Here is an 18,963-nt window from a genome sequence, read left to right on the forward strand (position 1 = left end):
CAGGATTTCTATGGTCTCAAACTAGTTTCTGCTTGAGATGAGCTGGGCAAAAACTTTCCCAATACCTTTTCATTTTTACCTAAATGCCTCCTGGCTAAGCAGCAGGGAATTGTTGAGGGCAGTTGTGTTACTGTCATGGTTTGCCCTGAGGGTAGTGGGAGTTTCTGTTATGATTCTTGTCAAAGGCTTGTAGATGTCTCATCTCAGAGATAAGATGAGGTGGAGATTAGGTAATAAATCCAGATACAGAACAGTTTGTGTTGTAGCATGAGGTGTCGGATTGAACTCGGTGCTGAGAATTTTGCAATACAACTTGATTGATGGTATTGGACATGCTGTGTTTTCAAACTATCAAAGCACATAGATGGGGAAGAAAAAACCACTGCAGGGACTGTTAACATTGTACACAGGAAGATTTTTTCATCTTTGCTCTAATGTTCTGAAGCAACAAGCTGTTAGTTAAGAGGCCTGGATTGCGTTTTTTGTTCTGTAGTAGTGTATGACTGTCAGCTGATGTTTTTTGGCCTCAATTCTCCGTTGTCTAAAATTAATTGATAATGTTTGCCTACTCACAAGGGCATTGGAAGCTTACTTAGTCAATATGTGTCAGGTCCTGCAATGAACATTGGTAAAGAATGCAAGATAGTATTATAAATAGGATCTATTTGTAGCACCAAGAAAGAGAATCTACCAGAAGATTAATAGGAGAAAGCAAGCATGAAATAGTATAATTATGATGTCTCTGAGGGGAAAAATCAATCATGCTACTTATTCATTGCATTTCAGGGGCAGATTTTGTGTATTTAAGATGATGTTTCTGTAAACCATTTCTGTGCTGATTTGTAGTGATGTAAATGAGAAATGATGTGCGAACTTATTTTTCTCAACCTGTTTGTAGAGCAAATTATTGAGAAAGATGAGGGCCCATATTACACACACCTCGGGACAGGACCAAGCGTTGCTGCTGTGAGAGAAATAATGGAGAACAGGTGAGAAAATGTGCTTTTTAGTGCTAGCAGTGTTTTTGTGTAAACAGAAAAGAAGAAGAGCTGTGAGAAAATGAGTGCTGTTTGGCTTTGTTTTTCTAATACTTTTGCTGTACTCATTTGTAAAACATTTTCCTGTTCTGATGTGCTTGAGGGAAGCTCTCACATTCTAATTCCAAATTCATGCATCTTGTCTGAGCTCCAGCAATTTTAGCCAGTGTGCTCATAGGTGCTGTTGAAGTCCATAGTGATGACAGAGATTAGCAGCTGGCAGGAGTAGGCTTTCTGGTGTCCTGCATGCAAACAACCTGTCTCAAATTGGACAGAAAGTGACTAAGTGCTCTAGGATTTTCAAGCAGATAACATTTCTTTTCCAAGTAATGGAAGCCACTTAGTGACAGAAGCCTGTTACTGGAATAGATGTTTCAAAATCGCTTTTGCGAACAGGACTTTGAATTTAGTAGTGTTCTTTGTTGTGCTATGTATTTTTTTCTCTTCTGTTCTCAATAAAGTTGAGAATAAAATTGTTGTTCTTGTTTTATTGAATGTGTTTACTGTTTTAAAATGTGTTTTCAGTTCCACTCCTGAACTTTCTTAATGCAGGTATGGAGCAAAAGGAAGCGCTGTGAGAATAGAGGTAGTCGTTTATACAGGAAAGGAAGGAAAAAGCTCTCAGGGGTGTCCAATTGCCAAGTGGGTAAGTTTTTATGTTACAGTAGTCAAATTGGTTTTTGTGGCTTTGAAGTATCTAATGATGTATAGTCTTTGAGCTTATATATAATCTGGTCTTTAACCAAGGTCTGTTTCTTCTTCATTTAATTGATTTACAAGTCTCAGTGAATGATGAAGCTAAGAATATCACTTTTTAATCTGTGATGCTGTGATTAGAGTGAGTTTGAAAGAGGTGCTTCACAGAGCTGGCAGAGATGGGCAAATCAAGGGTAAGAACACCTGGCAGTGTCTGGAAGCTGGAGGTCTCGTGAAGTAGGCTACTGAGAAGTGTGAAAGAAGAGTGTGTTGGAAAACCTTTCAGTAACTTCTTTTTTTTTAAACTTAATTGTATGAACTGTCTCATATACCATGTGCTACTCACTTTGAGGGACTGAACTCACTATTTCAAAACATGAATGTTATGGTGATAGTTTTCACCAAAGTTTTGTCTCACATTGCTTCATAGGAGCCAGGAAATGTGGTAGCAGACAAGCTCCAGGAAAGAGCTTGGAAAGAATTGATTGTCCCTTATCTTTGCTGAAACCACTGAGGGAGGTAAAAAATAGTCTGGAAATCTTGTACACTGAGTTTTGGAAATAAAAAGAATTTGCTTGTTGGAATATATATAAATTGTTGCTGTATTTAGGAATTTCGGACTTACCTGGCTAATCTGATGATAATAACCGTGCAGTTGGTAGACCAGCATTTGTAACTATGTAACTAAAATAAGGATGTGAATGTGTATTTACTGCATGTGTGTTTACTGCTTATATTCTTGGAACAGTTAAATGTGTTTTTCGTACTCCATCCAGAAAATGATGCTCAGAAAAGAATCTCCTATGTGTAAGTTGCTTCAGATGATATTTAATACCAAATAGGCATCCAATAAAAAAAAAATAAAGATGGTCAAATTTCAGAAATGACCGTCCCAAAAAAATGGACTGTTTTCTGCTTGCTTGATTTTGTTTTTACCACTTCAACTAAGCAAAAAATCCTCACTTTTCAGAGAGGTTAGGAGTTAAAATTCTTACCTTAGCAAACAGTTGTGAGCCTTTGAAAGAAGGAAGAGATTTAAAACTAGTTCTTAAAGTTTGTTTTGCTGTTGCCAGTATCAACATACTGCCTTTTACGTAAAACAGAGATGATAGATTCCATTGTGCATCTGCGTGGTGTAGGTGTCCAACATGTGTGTACAGTACGACAGCCAGAAAGCACTCAATGTATATAGGAAAGGCTGTTTAAGGATTACGGTACAGTTCAGTTAAATTTCTACATGCCAAGCATTTGTGAGAGAAAGCTTTAATGTTAATTGAACTAAATTCCAAATGTCTTTTGTGCAGCAAAAAACTTTTTGTGTGCAAGCTCAGACCTAAAAGGAATGAATGCCTTTCCAAGCCTGCTGTGTGACTGCATGATACAAGAGAAGGAAGGAAATCGTGGAAATCTTCTCTATGTTTCATCCTGTATACAATCCACATTTTTTTTAGTTGGTATTTTTAATGTGTGAGTTAACTTCCGATTGGCAGTGCTAATATTAATCCTTAAAATGGAGCATATTTCTGTTTTGGCTGTGACCAAAGTAGTACCATTCTGAAATTTGTTTGGAAGCATATGGAAAAAGTTTGTTCTGCTCTCAGATAATTGCAGTCACAAGGTTTGGTCAGCTGCACAGAGACTTTCACTTGCTCATTACAGAGCTCTCTGGGACAGATTCATTTCTGCTTTGCAGATGGACAAGCTGTTGCCCCTAGGGCTCTTGAGAGGCTTGCTGGCAAGAGCACCATGATGGAGCTCTGCTGAAGCAAACGCGAGGAGGAAAAAAATTGGTATAGAGTCATATTTAGCTATTTTACTCCAGTAACTTTCCCTTTTGCTATGAGTCTATGTTGTTGTTTATCAATTCATTAGAAACATCTTGGAATCAAAGGCTGCTTTATAAAATGTGTATATGTGTATGTATTATTCCATATATATTATGTATATATTTGTACATACAATGTATGTATATAATATACATATTATATATAATATAAGAATATATATATATTCTTCTGTTAATGGCTGTGTTTCACAATACTCATTTCCTCCTAAATTGTTTTCACCTAAGTGGCTCCAAATATGTACGTAGTGTATTAAACACTGAATGAGACAGGCTTTTTTTTTCTAAAACGAGCTGGCTTTTCCTTAGTTTTTGGGGTATAATAAACTTAGAATATCTACGTAGGTGATAACTGTGTGATTAGAAAATAACAATTGTTCTGTGACATGTGCTAGGGGGTTGTCTTTCGTTCTTTGTTTTTTTAAAATCTCTTTTGCTTTTTTATTTTGTGCAAGTCTATCCTGTTTCTGCTTAATAAGTTAAAGGAAAAAGAGCTTTGAAACAGTGGGATTGCGAACCCATCTTTCTTGGTTAGACTTTTCATATGATCATGTTACAGTGCCTCCCCTATCACTGGACAGCGGTGAGTGATTTATGTCATTCCCATTGCTTTATCAGTACTTTGTTTGTACTCTCCTTTTTTTTCTTATTTCTGCTCTCAATATATCTGATGGGAAATAAAGATTACCTCAATTCATTGAAGTGAAATGGTTCATAAATCTTCTATCTGTATGATGTTCATAAGTAGCTCACTCTAGGTATGATCCTGCCGCACTAAATTCAAAGATGAAGTCAGTGACCTCAGAGGACAGCTACAGGTCTTAACATTTCAGGATTAAACTCGTTTCCTTCAGGTTCCTTCTACTTGTTTCAGCAGATGTTGGCCTGGATCAGCTTTCTGTTGTCTTCATTCAGAATTGCAATGCAATTTCTAAGGCTCAGAGTTGGAATAAAGACAGGAGATGAGAACTGATAAGAGCAGCCAGGTTGGGTGGGAGGTCCTCCCTGCTGACAGCCTGTCTCCAGTGCTGACTGATGGTGGAAGAGCAGGGCAGCCGGCTCCCAGAAGACTCACTTATTTTCCAGTAACTCATTCCTCTGAGGTTCCCTAAGCTGAAGGCAGTGGCTTGATATTCCCTGTCATAGATGGTTTTGTCTTTATTTCTTCTTTCTTTTCTTTTTTTGCTCTCTTGTACTTGGAACTGTAGTGGTGGTGTAGTAATGCTTTCAGTCTTGTGCTCTGTTCCCAGCAGTTCCTTGCTGTTTCTTTTGCTTTTCTTTCTGTTGCAAAGCAGTGATTTCTATCGTTCTGCAAAATTCTCATTTCTGCACAGTAATGGCTAACCATGTGCTTTAACAATGGACACTGCAGTGAATTTTATCTGCCATTCTTAGTGCCCCCTCGGCAGTATGAACTCATCCTTCATTTATTTGCAGATTGTGCTTGTCTTTTCCCTGAATTACTCATCAACTGTTGTCACGCTTTTATTTACCTTTGACAAACACAGAGGAGAATACAAACTTGAGCAGAATTGTGCAGAGCTCCCATCAGACACATACCTGCCTTTGTTTCATGTCTTTTCAGCAGTTATTCACATATGGTCTTTTCCTTTGTACCAAGGCATATTAATGTTTGCTTTTTTTTTTTTTTTTTTTTTAAGAGTCTTTACTAAGGTAAGTGCCTTCTGAGAATCTAGAAAGCCATGCAGTATGGCCAAAAGATTCACAAACGTTTGGTGTCTCTGTGCATCATGCTTATCTACGTGATTGCTGGTTTGTGCCACAGAGCTCAGATCTGCTCCGCACAGACAAAACGGGGCTAATGTTATCGTTGAACTGGAATATTCCTCCTAGGACCATTTTCCAAACTGTTATCCTCTTAGTAATCTTCAAGCCTCCTGATACTGATGTATTATAAACCAAGACTATGCATATTGGATTTGAAAGTTCAGTTGTTTCACCACTGAGTTTCTGGGGTGGATGCCATCTGATCTTGGAAATCGTGACTATGTTTTGGGAAGTGATCTTTTTCTTCTGCCACTACTGTCCTATGACTGCTTCTTTGGTGGCTTTTAACTTTGTGAGGGGCACAGCCAAAGCTTTTTTTTTCTGAAGTGGGAATCCTCTGAGATGGCTTTCAAAGGGTGGTCAGGCACTGGAATGGCCTGCCCAGGGAGGTGGTGGAGTCGCCGTCCCTAGTAGTGTTCAAGAGGCGCCTGGATGAGGAGCTACGAGAGATGGTTTAGTGCTTGTGGTACTGATAGGAATGGGAGGGTGGTTGGACTAGATGATCTTGCAGGTCGTTTCCAACCTTGTGATTCTGTGAACACAGCAAAAGTAGTTTTTGCATCTCTGGATTTATCTTCCCTAAGTGCTTTGTTTTTTTGTTTTACACCTGGATAATCTGTTGACCTCTCAGATTCTGTTAGCCTGCTGGTGGCTGTAATTTGTTTGAGAAATGTGGTACGGTGCAGCTTCTATGCCTTTCTCAAACTCTTTCACTTCAATTTTGTTCTGGTTCCCTTTTTGGGCTTTCTGCTTATAACTTAACAGAGCTTAGTGGTCTTTCTTATAGCGGCAGTGTATCCATTAAAAAAAAGAAGGGAAGGCAACAGATTAAAAAAGAGAAATTACAAATGCTTTTGCAATGTAAATATAGTTAGAAATATAGAATCCTTAGAGTTGGAAAGGATCTCTGAAGGCCATCTAGTCCAACTGCCCTTGAAGTGACAGCCTTCTTTTAAGGACCTGGACTTAATATTAGCCACTGAAATTGATCAAATTTTCAAGAAGTGATGCTTAGACAGTGCACTCTTAAAACAAAGGCTTTACAGATCATTGACCTGGTAGGAATTTGTGCCTGAATACTAGAAACTACATTTTGTAGAGTGCTCTGAGCTTCCGTTAACAGTTGATTCTCTGCAGAAAAGTGTGTTTGTTTTTTCAGTTTGCTAGCTTGGCTTCAGTTGAGAAAGAGATTGGGAATAGAGAAAATAAGAAAACTGAGAAGATACTTGAGCTTCTAGGCTGTCTTACGTGTAAGTTAGGGTTAGAAGGGATGTACAATTTATTAAAGAAAATTTAGTGATAAATGTTTGAAATACTGTGCTCTGGCATAGGTGGCCATTACTAATCAACACTATCAAAGGACTGCTTTATGTGGAGCCCAGCACCTCTAAGCAGGTTTTATTATTTCAGGGTTTTATTTCATAGGTTAAACTCTCTCTGTGATCAGATGGTGATCCACATTTGAGAAATCTGGAAGGAAAACATTCCTGAGCGTGGTCGGTGGTCATTTTAGTTGTATTTTTGGAGACCATTGTATTGGAGCAGCACTTTCTTGCCATCCTTCAACATATGCTGAAGGTAGCTTGTGTAATGGGTTTGATAGCTATGGGGGCACTATTGTCACTGTTCGTATGAAGACTTATCTGTTGAACACAGAACTAGAGTTTATTTTGGATGAAACATATTTGTAATATCCAAAGTCAAGCTGTTCTTTATGTGTTGCAGTGCTTTGAGATGAAAATTATTATAAATTTTTACACGGTTTCTGAAGCATCTTAAAATGTCTTGTATTTGGAAAATCTACTCAACAATTAGAGTAAATATAAAAAAGCTAAGTTAAGGTAAATAAATCAGGGAAACCAAAGTTTGCTCTGAAAGGAATGCCTTCCATTTATTTTGATGGAAACTACAGCAGATAAAAAGTACAACAGCACTGTTTGATAAAGCAAATTCTCACAAAGTAGTATTTTTCAGCACAGGCTCTGCAATTAGCTATGCATGATGAACAAGAGCCTGCTTGTGTCACTCTTGTGGAAAATGTGCACCAGTGGAGCTGCCTCCTTGTTGCCATTGCTGAAACACACTGTGCATCCCACATCTGTTTGGTATCCATAAACACTCAGCAAGCATCGATAAAGTCACTGGGTGCCATTTTTTCCATGTGGAGGTATTCAGTGACATGCCTTCATCCTCATTTCCATGTCAGGCACCATTCTGTCAGACTGCATCTCTGCTGCCATCTGTCACACAGCAACAACCTGTAGCAGGGTACTGGTCCAGGGAGGTTCGACCTCTACTGCCATCCCACCAACATCTGCTTCTGAGATTGCAGGCTGACATCATAAAATAGGAGCCATTACTTTTGGAGCAGCCCTCATACTAAGAAAGCCTTAACATTTCAGTTGCTGTTATCTCTACATTAAAACTAATGGTGATATCTGAACAAATGGAGCTCAGGTTCTTGTTTGTCATCCCTATCACGAAGTTATCAGTGACGTAACAGGAAAAGGAAATTTGAGAGACCAAGGGGGGGTAACAGGGCACCAGGAGGTGAAACTTCAATTTTGGCATCATTTCTGCAGCATCGGTTGAAGAAAATGTACCTATATTCCTGTTCACATTTTGGAAGGTTTCCAGTATTTCTTCTGGTATAAATTTTTAAGTGATTTGGTAATTCTTCTAAAATGTTGCAGTGGTATTCCAGTGAAGTAACACCACGTATTGATGGCAACAGTTCCATTTTAACTTAGTTGATGTAGTCTGCTGGTAATCTTGAACAGAGAGTAATTCGGAAAGTGAAATTTTTTGCATTTTAATCTCTCTTAGATATGCTGAGAACAAAAGGATGTAACGCCTTGCAGTGAGAAAAGAGCTTGATGTCATTTATCAAGTGTGTATGGAGGGGTGAATTAGGAAACTAAAGGGCGAGCTTGCTTCTGCTGCAAACAATGTTTGTTTCTGCTCCTGCTGAACAGCCTCACCTGCTAGAACAGCAATTAATAGCAGCATTGTTTACTCACTTTGTACAGATACGGATCATTGTGGAATTGTATCTTAGCAGACCTCATACTATGTAGAAAGGACTCCAGTAGGCAGACTTCCCACTGAGGCAAAATCTACAGCTCAGAAAATCTTGAGACAAACAGTTCTAAATGAGATGCCTGTTTCAGGAAATTACAGTGGATAATCAGGATGCATTCTCACCTTAAGATCATCTACTGCTACCCTGCAGAGGAGACAGCTATTTTACCAAAGAAATTTGGAGTGGGCTGGAAGAATTATTGCAGTGGAACCACATGGAGACAAAATAAACCTAAAAAAAAGGACCTTTTTGTTGGTTGATTTTTTCATCCAGCATTGTTTTGTATTCAACTCGCAGTTAAAATTTTTTGTATGTATTTGCTAGCGGTGTCTCATTTATGTCATATCAAAGTTGACACAAAGGATCTTGTGATCCTAAATATGAAATTAATTTCTCATCCACAGGGTAATTCAGCATCTGGTATTGGTGAGCTTCTACAGTCCCGATTCTTAGTGACTTTTATATAAGTTATGTACAGGACTTGTTAGACTGGCTTATGTTTAAGGACATCAAGTAATATTTCATATTCATAGTGCTCCTGCCAAGAGACATGCTGACAAGAAGTATCCACTGCATTTACAACCTAAATGAAGTAATTAAAGTAAGCAGAACTAAAGCATTTGGGTAGTTAAAGCAAGTTTTATTGATACCCTTTATTGATGCTGTTCACTATATTCAGAAATGATTTGAAAAAAGTGGAAAACGCTGTGGTGACAAACTGCTGAAGGTACAGAGTTGTTCCAGGTAATGGAGAAAAGAGGGCCAGCTATTATGAACTGCAGGGAGAGCTCATTGTGCAGGATGGACAACCAGTAAAATGTTAGCTAAAACTCACTGTTGAGAAATGCCCAGTCATGCAAGGAGTGTTGTCCTTTTATGTACCTGGTGATGGACACCAAGTTTTGTGTTACTGCCTAGGGTAAAAGTTTGTTAGACATCCTTAATTCCTACCTCTGTGGCTTGTAGAAACAGAGGTTTAGCTGTGGTAGCCTCTGATTGTATTTCTGTCCTGGCTGGCAGCCCATGCTTCACCTCAGGGGCTTGCTCATATTGGCTGATTCTGGCATTTCAGAATGTATGGGCTAGTTAATAAAGGAAATTACTTCAATTGCCATCTTTATAGATGTTTGCATAAATAAGAACACACGGCAAGCTGTAATAACACAGAACAGGCACGGTACAGCAAATGGTGGTGATGGGCACCAGACTGCAGCACAAGAGGAATGCACAATTTTTATTTTTATAAGAGATGAAAACACATGGATGCCTTCTACACTGCACTGGTGAGACCTCACTGGGAGTGCTGCATCCAGATGTGGAGTACTCAGTACAAGAAAATGTGGATCTGTTAGAGTGCATCCAGAGAAGGGCCGCAAAAATGAGCCAAGGGATGGAATACCCTAAAGGACAGGCTGAGAGCTGGGGCTGTGCAGCCTGGAGAAGAGAAGGCTCTGGGGAGAGCAGAGAGTGGCCCGTCAGTATCTACAAAGTGGCTGTGAGAAAGAAGGGGGCAGAGAATTCAGCAGGGTGTGTTGTGGCGGGACAAGGGAAGTGGTTTCAAATTGGAAGAGGGTAGATTTTGATTGGATATATGTTTTTTTTGCAGTCACAGTGGTGAGGCACAGGCTGCCCATAGAGGTGGTGCATGCCTCCTCCCTGCATTCACCCGAGGTCAGGCTGGATGGGGCTCTGAGCTTCTCATGGAACTGGAAGTGTCCCTGTTAGTTGCAGGGGAGTTGCGCCAGATGATCTTTAAGGGTCCCTCCCAACTCAAAAGTTGATTTTATGATCCTGCTCAGATCAGCTACCTGCAATGATGATGGCTGTGTACATCCAAGCACACATGCACGTTAGAAAGCTATTCAGGAGGTGTTTGTCCCATGTGTTTTTTTCTCTTGTCCCAGATGTTGTGATGTTAGGGGACAGGCAAGAAGCAGCTTCATGTCCAGTTGAAGAGGGTACAGAGCAGTGCTGGCAGGTATCAGTGAAGTGTTGGGAGGAGTTTGTCAGATGTCTGTGTTGCAGCTGAAGCAAAGTATTTGTTGTAAATGTTTTGATGGATACCCAGTACTGCTGTCAGTTACCACTTGCTAAAGAGTTTTCAGGGATAATACAGGCCTGTGTAGCTACGAAAAGATGATGCCATCACCTAAGTGTTACATAATTCTTCACAAACTTCATACAAGTCTGGGTTTTCTGACTGTTATTTTTCTGTGTGAGACACCAAGAAACCATGGGGATTTTGGTGTGCAGTAAGTTTTTAGTTAGCCACTTTAAAAAGCTCTATTTAAAATTCTGTTGCTTAACAAGCAGTTATTTTCTCATTCCTCCTTAAGAGCATTACAGACCAAAGTTAACCAAAATAAAATATTTAATTATTTACCTGAGCATTTCTTTTAACTACACGTGTGAACCATGCAGAAGTCATGGGCAGTATCTGCAGCTTTTGGGGCTTAGACTTGCCAGCTGATTTGTGCATTGTTTGCAGTCTGAGAAGCACTCAGATTGCTCTGCTGCATTTTTAATTCAATGTTCAGCTTCTGAGTGCTTCATACAGAAGCCATGAGTGCACTGGGAATTATGTTTACCAACTTCCAATAGCACATACGTATATGTTTTAAATTACTGCATGAAGAATTGATTTATAAATTATGTTACCATTGCATTCCGTGGCTGTAACAGCATACTAATTCCATTTGCCTACTGAAGAGGACCTATATCAAATACATGCTAAAAAAAAAAAGTGTGTAGGCTGAGACTTCGTGTGTTGCTGTGTTGGTGACTTTAAGATGATGCATGAATTAAGATGTGTGATGTCTTCCATAAAGTACCAGGGGAGGAAAGGTGGAAAGGTGGTTAAAACACTGCCTGGTCTAGGGATATTTAAGGGTTAAGAGATCTTGGTACCATCCCCAGTCATTTCAAGCTACAGAAACAGGGACAGAAATAGAGAAATATCTTGGAGATATTTAAAGTTAAGAAGAGTAATTCAGTGGATCATCAGTCAGTAAAACCTTACTAGGTCCATTACTTGGAGAAGCAGTGAAAGATCCGGCCTGTTAACTTATCAAGCAAGATAAGCAATGCACAGCTTGTGCTCATATTTTGGATTTTACCAGTTACTCAGATAATCTCAGGTTCACTTAAAAAAAAAAAAAAAAAAAAAAAAAAAAAAAAAAAAGCAGACAATTTAGCTTAATATTTTACCATTTAAGTTCAGAAATGTATTGGATTGTTCATTACTGTGAGAGTGGTGAAGTGCTGGAAGAGGCTGCCCAGAGAGGTTGTGGATGCCCCGTCCCTGGAGGTGTTCAAGGCCAGGCTGGATGGGGCCTTGGGCAGCCTGGTCTGGTATTAAATGGGGAGGTTGGTGACTCAGCATGTGGCAGGGGGGTTGGAGATTCATGATCCTTGAGGTCCCTTCCAACCCAGGCCATTCTGTGATTCTGTGATATCAGCAAGTACTAGAAAACAAATGACAAGTTGGAAATAACTTTGATTCCATCAGTGTTAATGTAACTAATAAGTCACTGAGTCAAGGAGCACAGTAGGAATTTTCTCCATCAGAAAAGCTGTTGTCAGGAATTACATGGTGTTTCTGTTGGCTCGGCTTGTCCTCCTCAAATGTGGTTCTCTGTGTATTAAAGTTGTGTGGTATTGCTGTGGATTTTGTATTATTGCAAGAGAGGCTCTGTTTATTATTGCCTTGAGGATAGCATCTGTAACACATGCATGGACATCATCAGTTTATATGGGAAAAGCAATGCAGCTCCAGCTGTGCTGCTGGCTGCAAGCCCCGAGGAACTGCAATTGCTTCAGTGCAGGTTGTGTTCTTCTAAAACTAATAGGTGAGGAAAGTGCCTTATCTCCAATTACCTAAGGACAGGAGTGCTCCAGCTGCAGCAGGAACCTCTTAAGGGCCACAGATATAAAATCCAAATAACTCATAAATCCTTTAGTCACCTCTGTGGCCTGAAAGACAGTGGATTGCAGAATGTTTGTGCGCCCAGTATGAGCACTGCATTCTCTCTAGCATGCACAACAAAGCAGATTCCATCTGTGTTTAACTGCAAGGTGGTGTGACATTGCTTTGAAGCAGATTATAAACTGTGTTCCTGTCCATTTGTTTCTTTTTCTGGACTCAGCTGAGGACTATGTGAAAGCTCACGAAGAGCACCCTGATGTTGTACTGAGAAACTAAGAGATATTGCATTTCCTCATTGAAGTTACAAAGTCTAGAAAACTAAGAAAGAAGAAAGAGATTAAAAGCATCACCCTTCATGCTGAGTAACAGAATTAAATTCTTCTGTTTCTGACTGGAAGGAGCTATGCTGCCTCGGGAATGTACAATTCACACTGATGTGAATAACCTGTATTATGGATCAACCATAATAGATTTTCTGTAAGTCTCACTCAAATGTAAATGAGCTGCATTATTTCTCTTTCTTTACAGAAAATACTGTACCAGTAGTTCAGTCACAACCAAGAGGAATGGTAACTCAGATGCATTTACTTTTCTCATTGAGTTTAAGGCTGATTGTGAGACTGTGTAATCAACTTGAAAAGGGCGATTCTTTCTCCCTTGACACAAACTAACTTGCATCTTGCTTCTTCCTGCAAAGCAAAAATGCATTATCTGAAACTTTTGGTCTGTTGAAAATCCTTTCATTTGCAGATTAACTGCAAGGGTATTTTGGTTCCCACTTTTAATTAGCTTAAATAATTTAGATATTCACAGTTGATCAGGCTAGGGGTCATATGAATGACCACTAGCCACGTGTCTGGAAACAAAGAGGCTTTGGCATCAGTCTGATAGAGAATCTACTTGAAAACCCAGACAGCTGGAGACATCCAATGAATAGGTGAAATTGTTGCCTTTCTGCTTTTATATTCTATCATTATTAGCTCGGCTTATCCTATGAAGCAGTGCTTCTGACAAGTTCTTCACGAGGAATTGTTGGGAATACCAATAGTCTCACACAGAAGAAAAGGTTGATTCATCCAGCTGGTGATGGCGATCTCTGGTTGTAGAACACTCCTCCCATGGAAGCAACCTTCATCTAGGAGATGTTCTCCCTTTAGAGGCTAACCCTTAAATAAGCCCAGAGGAGACTGAGATCCTGGATTCACCCATTCCTGTCACCTTGGAAGCACATGTAAATTGTCTGTACCTGTGCTTCCTGGCCAGCCATACTCCTTCACCAGGTGCTCCATCTTCAGTTCAAGCTGTGACCTAATGGTTCCCTTACACACACTTATGGGCCTTCTACCAATAGGGGGTGGTGGTTGGTAAAGCCAGAGTGGCCAACTGCTTGTACTGAGTGAGTGTTCTGCTGCAGAGCTGGAAGAGTATCTGCAATTGGAAGGGCTCACCAGCTGCATAGATGTATCTTTTTTAGGAACATACATGATGTATCTTTTCTTAGGAAGAGAAAGCTACTCATCCCCATCCTAGAGATGACAGAGCAGGGAAGGAGATTTAGCTTCTAGGCTTACTGAGGCCTCATAGGGGCTCTGATGGGTCAGACATGTCTGAAGAACAGACAATGTATGTCAAGGAATATATTCTATTATTACCTAGATGTAATGCATCTTTTTGGTCTTATTCTGACAGAAATTTGTGTCAAGCTACGATAAAACAGAAATATGTGGCATATAATTTTTTTTTTAGTTCATTGATATATTAAAAGCCACTGTAGTAGTGTTCTGTATCATATTAATCTTTTATGTATTATATGGATAAAATTGACGAAGAGTTCTTTCTATGTCATACAGGTCACTAAAATATTTCAGCACTCTGCTAACTACTTTAATGTTATGAAAAATCTCTGATTCCTTCGCACAGTTTATTTCATTGCTTCCATCGATTGTTATGTTGCAAGATGGGGATAGTTCACTGTACTGGTATGTAACTGTAGTAATCATCTTAACATGAGTGTGTGTTTGCTTTTGGGGTACAGCTTATGCATCTGCTTTCTGGGTTTTGATAATACATTCTCAGTATTATTTGCAAGGTAACTATTAGGTTTTCAATGGCTCTGTCATTGCAGGATTGTTATATACTTCTAGTGGATGTTTTTTCCTCAAACCAGTCGTTGTTTGTGTAGAACATCTAAGATACTCCTTCTGCTATTTCTTTTATAGGTAGAAAGGCAACACAAAGTCACATGCTACACCAAGAGACCAGCGTGTGATGCTTTCCCGGCCCTACGTGCTGATAGACACTTCAGACAGCAGTTTTATTTTCTTGTCCAGGCCTCATGTGTTTCCTAGTTCTATCTTAGAATAAACAAAATGATTCTTTCAGGTGATACGAAGAAGTAGTGATGAGGAGAAGTTGCTATGCTTGGTACGTCAGCGTGCGGGACACCACTGCCAGACTGCTGTCATAGTGATTCTCATACTGGCGTGGGAGGGGATCCCTCATCTCCTGGCTGATACGCTGTACAAAGAGCTGACGCAGAGCCTCAGAAAATACGGCTGTCCCACGAGCCGCAGATGTGCACTGAATGAAGAGTAAGCTCCTGAAATTGTCACCCACTGTTGTGTTGCCCTTCGAGTGTTCTGAATTTAACAGCATGGAAATTCAATAGTAGTGCAACTGATAAATGCAGGGAAACTTATTTAAAATTACAAGCCACTAGGTGTCATTTTAGTATAAAACTTAGTTTCTGGCCTTTTCTACAGACCAGGCTCTAAGGGCTACTTGTACAATGGGAGCCCAGGGAAAGGATTGGCAGTGAAATTCTCTTCTGTGTTTGTACACATGCAGCCACGGTAAGGAGCTGCTAAAAAGGTGGTTCCTGACTTCCACCACATCTGTGAGCCAGGCTGGCCAGTTGTGAGAGGAGGGCGTTCTGCCTTCCCTAATAGCTGTGCAGTGATCTAAGTCTAATGCTTCTGTTATTAAATGGCCAGGGTAAGTGGAGTTGTTCTGTTTTAAACACTGGATCAATTTGGAGATAATGGTATTGCCTCATGTAACATTTTACTGTATTTACGGGCAACCTTCAATAGGAGTGGTACTATTTTGTACTTCTTGTACTTTGAGATGTCAAAATCAAAAAAGCGTGAGAGTATATGTAGGTAGCTATAACTCAATGTTATGTATTTCCTGAGAGCGGAACTTGTGAGACTTCAGAGAGTTGGAACTGTCTATAAGGGAAAGAAAGTCCTCTGAAAGTTCATTCTGTTAATGAATACTTCATTAACAGAAAATACCTCATTAAACTACAAATTTGTAAATTCCTGCATTGTTTTGCTATGTATTTAAAAAAGAAAAAGCAAATAGCATTGACCATTAAGAAAAAGGCAAGCTGCATCATCAACTGACTTGTCTTTATCTCCTTTCACAGCCGTACGTGTGCATGTCAGGGACTTGATCCAGAAACGTGTGGAGCATCATTCTCATTTGGCTGTTCATGGAGCATGTATTTCAATGGATGTAAATTTGCCAGAAGCAAAAACCCCAGGAAGTTTAGACTTCTCACTGATGACCCTAAACAAGTAAGATTTATTTTATTGTTTTGTTCTGTTTGCCTTCAAGTATTTATTCAGATGATTTTAAGAACTAGAAACCATCCACAGATACCGATGCTCTCTCACACGTGTCTGCATGGCTTATCACACAGGCATCTGATCAAATATTTTGGAACTGTAGCAACCGGATCCTTTATCTGACATCCAGAATAAACTGGATTTTTCTTGGACAACATGTTTCTTGAGAATTGCAATAAAATATGATGCATCCAAGTGATGCTCTAATTGCAGCTTATGAACATTAGTAATGACATAAAGTTCAACACAGAAAATAAGACAATGGATACGATGAAAAGTAATGTACCTCTTAAAAGAATTACTTGTCTCATGATGAAGGAATAATGGTGGTGTAAATAGATAACCACTGCCTGATGAACACAGAGCAGAAAGATTCTTCAGGGTATCTCAAAGGTCCCTTTTTTTCTGCTGTGGATCAGTCTAACCTCATTGCCCTGTCGACCTCCCAGATAAAAGAATTAGGTATTTCCTAGCACATCTGACATGCTTGAAGAGGCATGTAGTATATAGCAATCTGTTGCCTACTTCTCCTTCTGCGAGAATTTCTTTGTCAGCTCCTGGACTCTACTGCTGCCAGATACAGAGAAGACCTTGCTGATTGAAGGCCAGGTAGTAGTAGAAGTATTTTGGTATTTATAATGTTAGTGTACACATGTAAAGAAATATGGTGTTTTTTGGAAGAGAGATGTCAGTTCGTTCACTGGAGCTAAATATTCCTTGAAAATTTTAACTTTTTTCATAAAAGAATTGATTAAGCATCTTTTATGCTTATGTGCATGAGTGTAAACCCCTCAGTCTCCTCTGAGTTGTGCTGTCCACTTACATCATGAGTATTTACAAACTTCATTAGCCAAGAATGCTGATGGGGCTTCTGCCTAAACAGATTAGGGCACACACCACATGTCTCTCCTTTTTCTTGGTGAATACCTGACTTAAGGCAGTACAAGCTGAAAATATCTCCACTTGTCTCAAATGCCTTAAGGGTAATAAACTTCCATTTTACAGAAAGATGTGTTTATTAGATATTCTTGTTCCCCTTCTCCTTTGTCCCTTTCCATTTTCTACGTTTTAGGTTCCCTCCCTGCTTATTGTTGTGTTTGGAGCATTCTGTGCGTGTAGATTTGTAATGCTTTTAATAACACTATCTTGGGGATCAACAAAGTCTTCATATGTGCTGTCTAATGAAATTTTAGTCTGCATCCAGATCTCCTAAAGGACAGCTCAAATAGATTTCTCTTTGATCAGAATGCACTGCACAAGGCTGCAGGCTCAGCTGGCATTGCTTCCTCTGTGTCCATGAAGTTGCCACCTTGAGCTGCAGAGCTGCATTCAGACACTTGGCTAAGTATAGCAGCATTCACGGTAGCATCTAGAAATGGTGCCCCACCAATGGGAGCTGTTTTGCATTGCCTGTTCACTTGGCAGGTAACCAGATGATTTTTGGAGGATAATACTTTCTATGACAGTATATCATCAGTTGGCTGAAAGAGGTTACTTTAACCAGTAGTGGGATGTGTTCTAGATGTGTAATCTAGAAGTGCATTCTCTCATTTCCCCTTTTCCATTGAGATTTAAAAACTCCTTAGCTTCTGCAGCAGAAAGCATGAGTCCTTGCAGAGCACACAAGGACTTGTGGTGTTTGCCTGTGCGGGCAGCACGTGCACCCTCAGGCTACTGCTATGCAAAAGCCTCAGCTCTGGGTGCCTGCGGCGTGCAGATTGTCACAATGTCTCAAAGAACTGAAATTGCTGGTAAATAATTTTTCTCTTTGTTTAGTTTTGTCATTAATTTTCTTAGCAGCTAACTGGAGATTGATGATTTCGCAGATGACACAAAGCTAAGAGGTACAGCAAATAGAAGAGAAGTTAGTTTGGTATCCTGAAGGATTTGGATCATTTGATCATTTGAGGCACTGGATGGAGGGAGATGAGGTTAAGGGTGTAATTTACCTAGGTAAGAATAGTAGTAGATAATTAAGGACGCATTACCTTCAGCAAGGCTCAGAAGTACATGTGGTAGCAATCAGCAGTTAATAAACCTGCTATCAGGCAAATTAAAAACACAGTATCATTTTGTAATTGAAAAATGTGAAAATAATCTTGTAAACACTTAAGTACATAAAATATATAATATATGATGACTAGTTTTTGTGTAACAAAATAAAAGTAAGCTGTTCTAGACTATATGCTATTATAGTAAGCTGTTATAGACTGAGTGACCTTTAAATGTCCCTTCCAACTTTGTGGATTCTATGAGTCCATATTTTACCACTACACAGTGTGCAAAACTGAAGCTGGAGGTGTCCCCAAAAGCCTGCTCCTTGCAGGAAAACAAAGTAGAGGGAGTACATCACCCTGGATTCAGCCTGCCACCTTTTCTTTCACAGCTGGTTGGTGTTTTTCCCAGAAAAGCAGGAGTTTAGGAATTGTGTTTCTCTAAATAAGAGCTCAAGTGTGACGTTGCTATATAGCTAGTTCTGTATATATATGGGCTTCTCCCAAGGAGCTGAATACTACTTTCAGTTCTAGTAGGTGTTTCTATAGCAGAAATTTATCAACAGAAATGAAGGCCTCATGAACAAAACGCTTTAAGAAGGTATGGGTTTCCATATCCACACAGAATGTAATCTAATTTTTCAGTATTTCTCTATTTTCTGTGGAATAGATCCCTTTCCTTGATTGTCTGTATATGAGCAGGAAGAAGTGACATGAAAAACAAATTCCTTGCATATTGGGTTTCTCTATCCTACCACACGTCCTCTGTTGCTATTTTCCTGACTTATAATGATCACTTTGGGTATTTTAGTTGTGCAAGAATAGGCTTGTTTATGTCCAGTGACAAAAGACTGAGGCATTGAAGTCTTATTAATAAAATAAGATAGAGGTGGACATTATTAGCTTTGCTGACTCGGGTCAGACATCTCTAAACTGGATTCTTCTAAATTCTTCTGAAGTAAATTG

The 18,963-nt window shown here is 39.5% G+C and overlaps 1 protein-coding gene across 1 annotated transcript in view; it reads left to right on the top strand.

Moving 5' to 3' along the window:
• TET1 (tet methylcytosine dioxygenase 1) overlaps nt 1–18,963 on the top strand; it is a gene marked incomplete at both ends in the record, with an annotated part of 57,238 nt that overhangs the window by 22,360 nt on the left and 15,915 nt on the right. Inside the window, 4 exons of the mRNA XM_079535989.1 lie at nt 899–989; nt 1,590–1,683; nt 14,754–14,962; nt 15,802–15,952. Of these exons, the coding sequence (XP_079392115.1) occupies nt 899–989; nt 1,590–1,683; nt 14,754–14,962; nt 15,802–15,952 (545 nt within the window). The remainder of the gene's footprint in view (nt 1–898; nt 990–1,589; nt 1,684–14,753; nt 14,963–15,801; nt 15,953–18,963) is intronic.

The sequence above is a fragment of the Tetrao urogallus genome (genome assembly GCF_951394365.1).
Source record: "Tetrao urogallus genome assembly, chromosome: 5".
Classification (NCBI taxonomy): Eukaryota; Metazoa; Chordata; class Aves; order Galliformes; family Phasianidae; genus Tetrao; species Tetrao urogallus.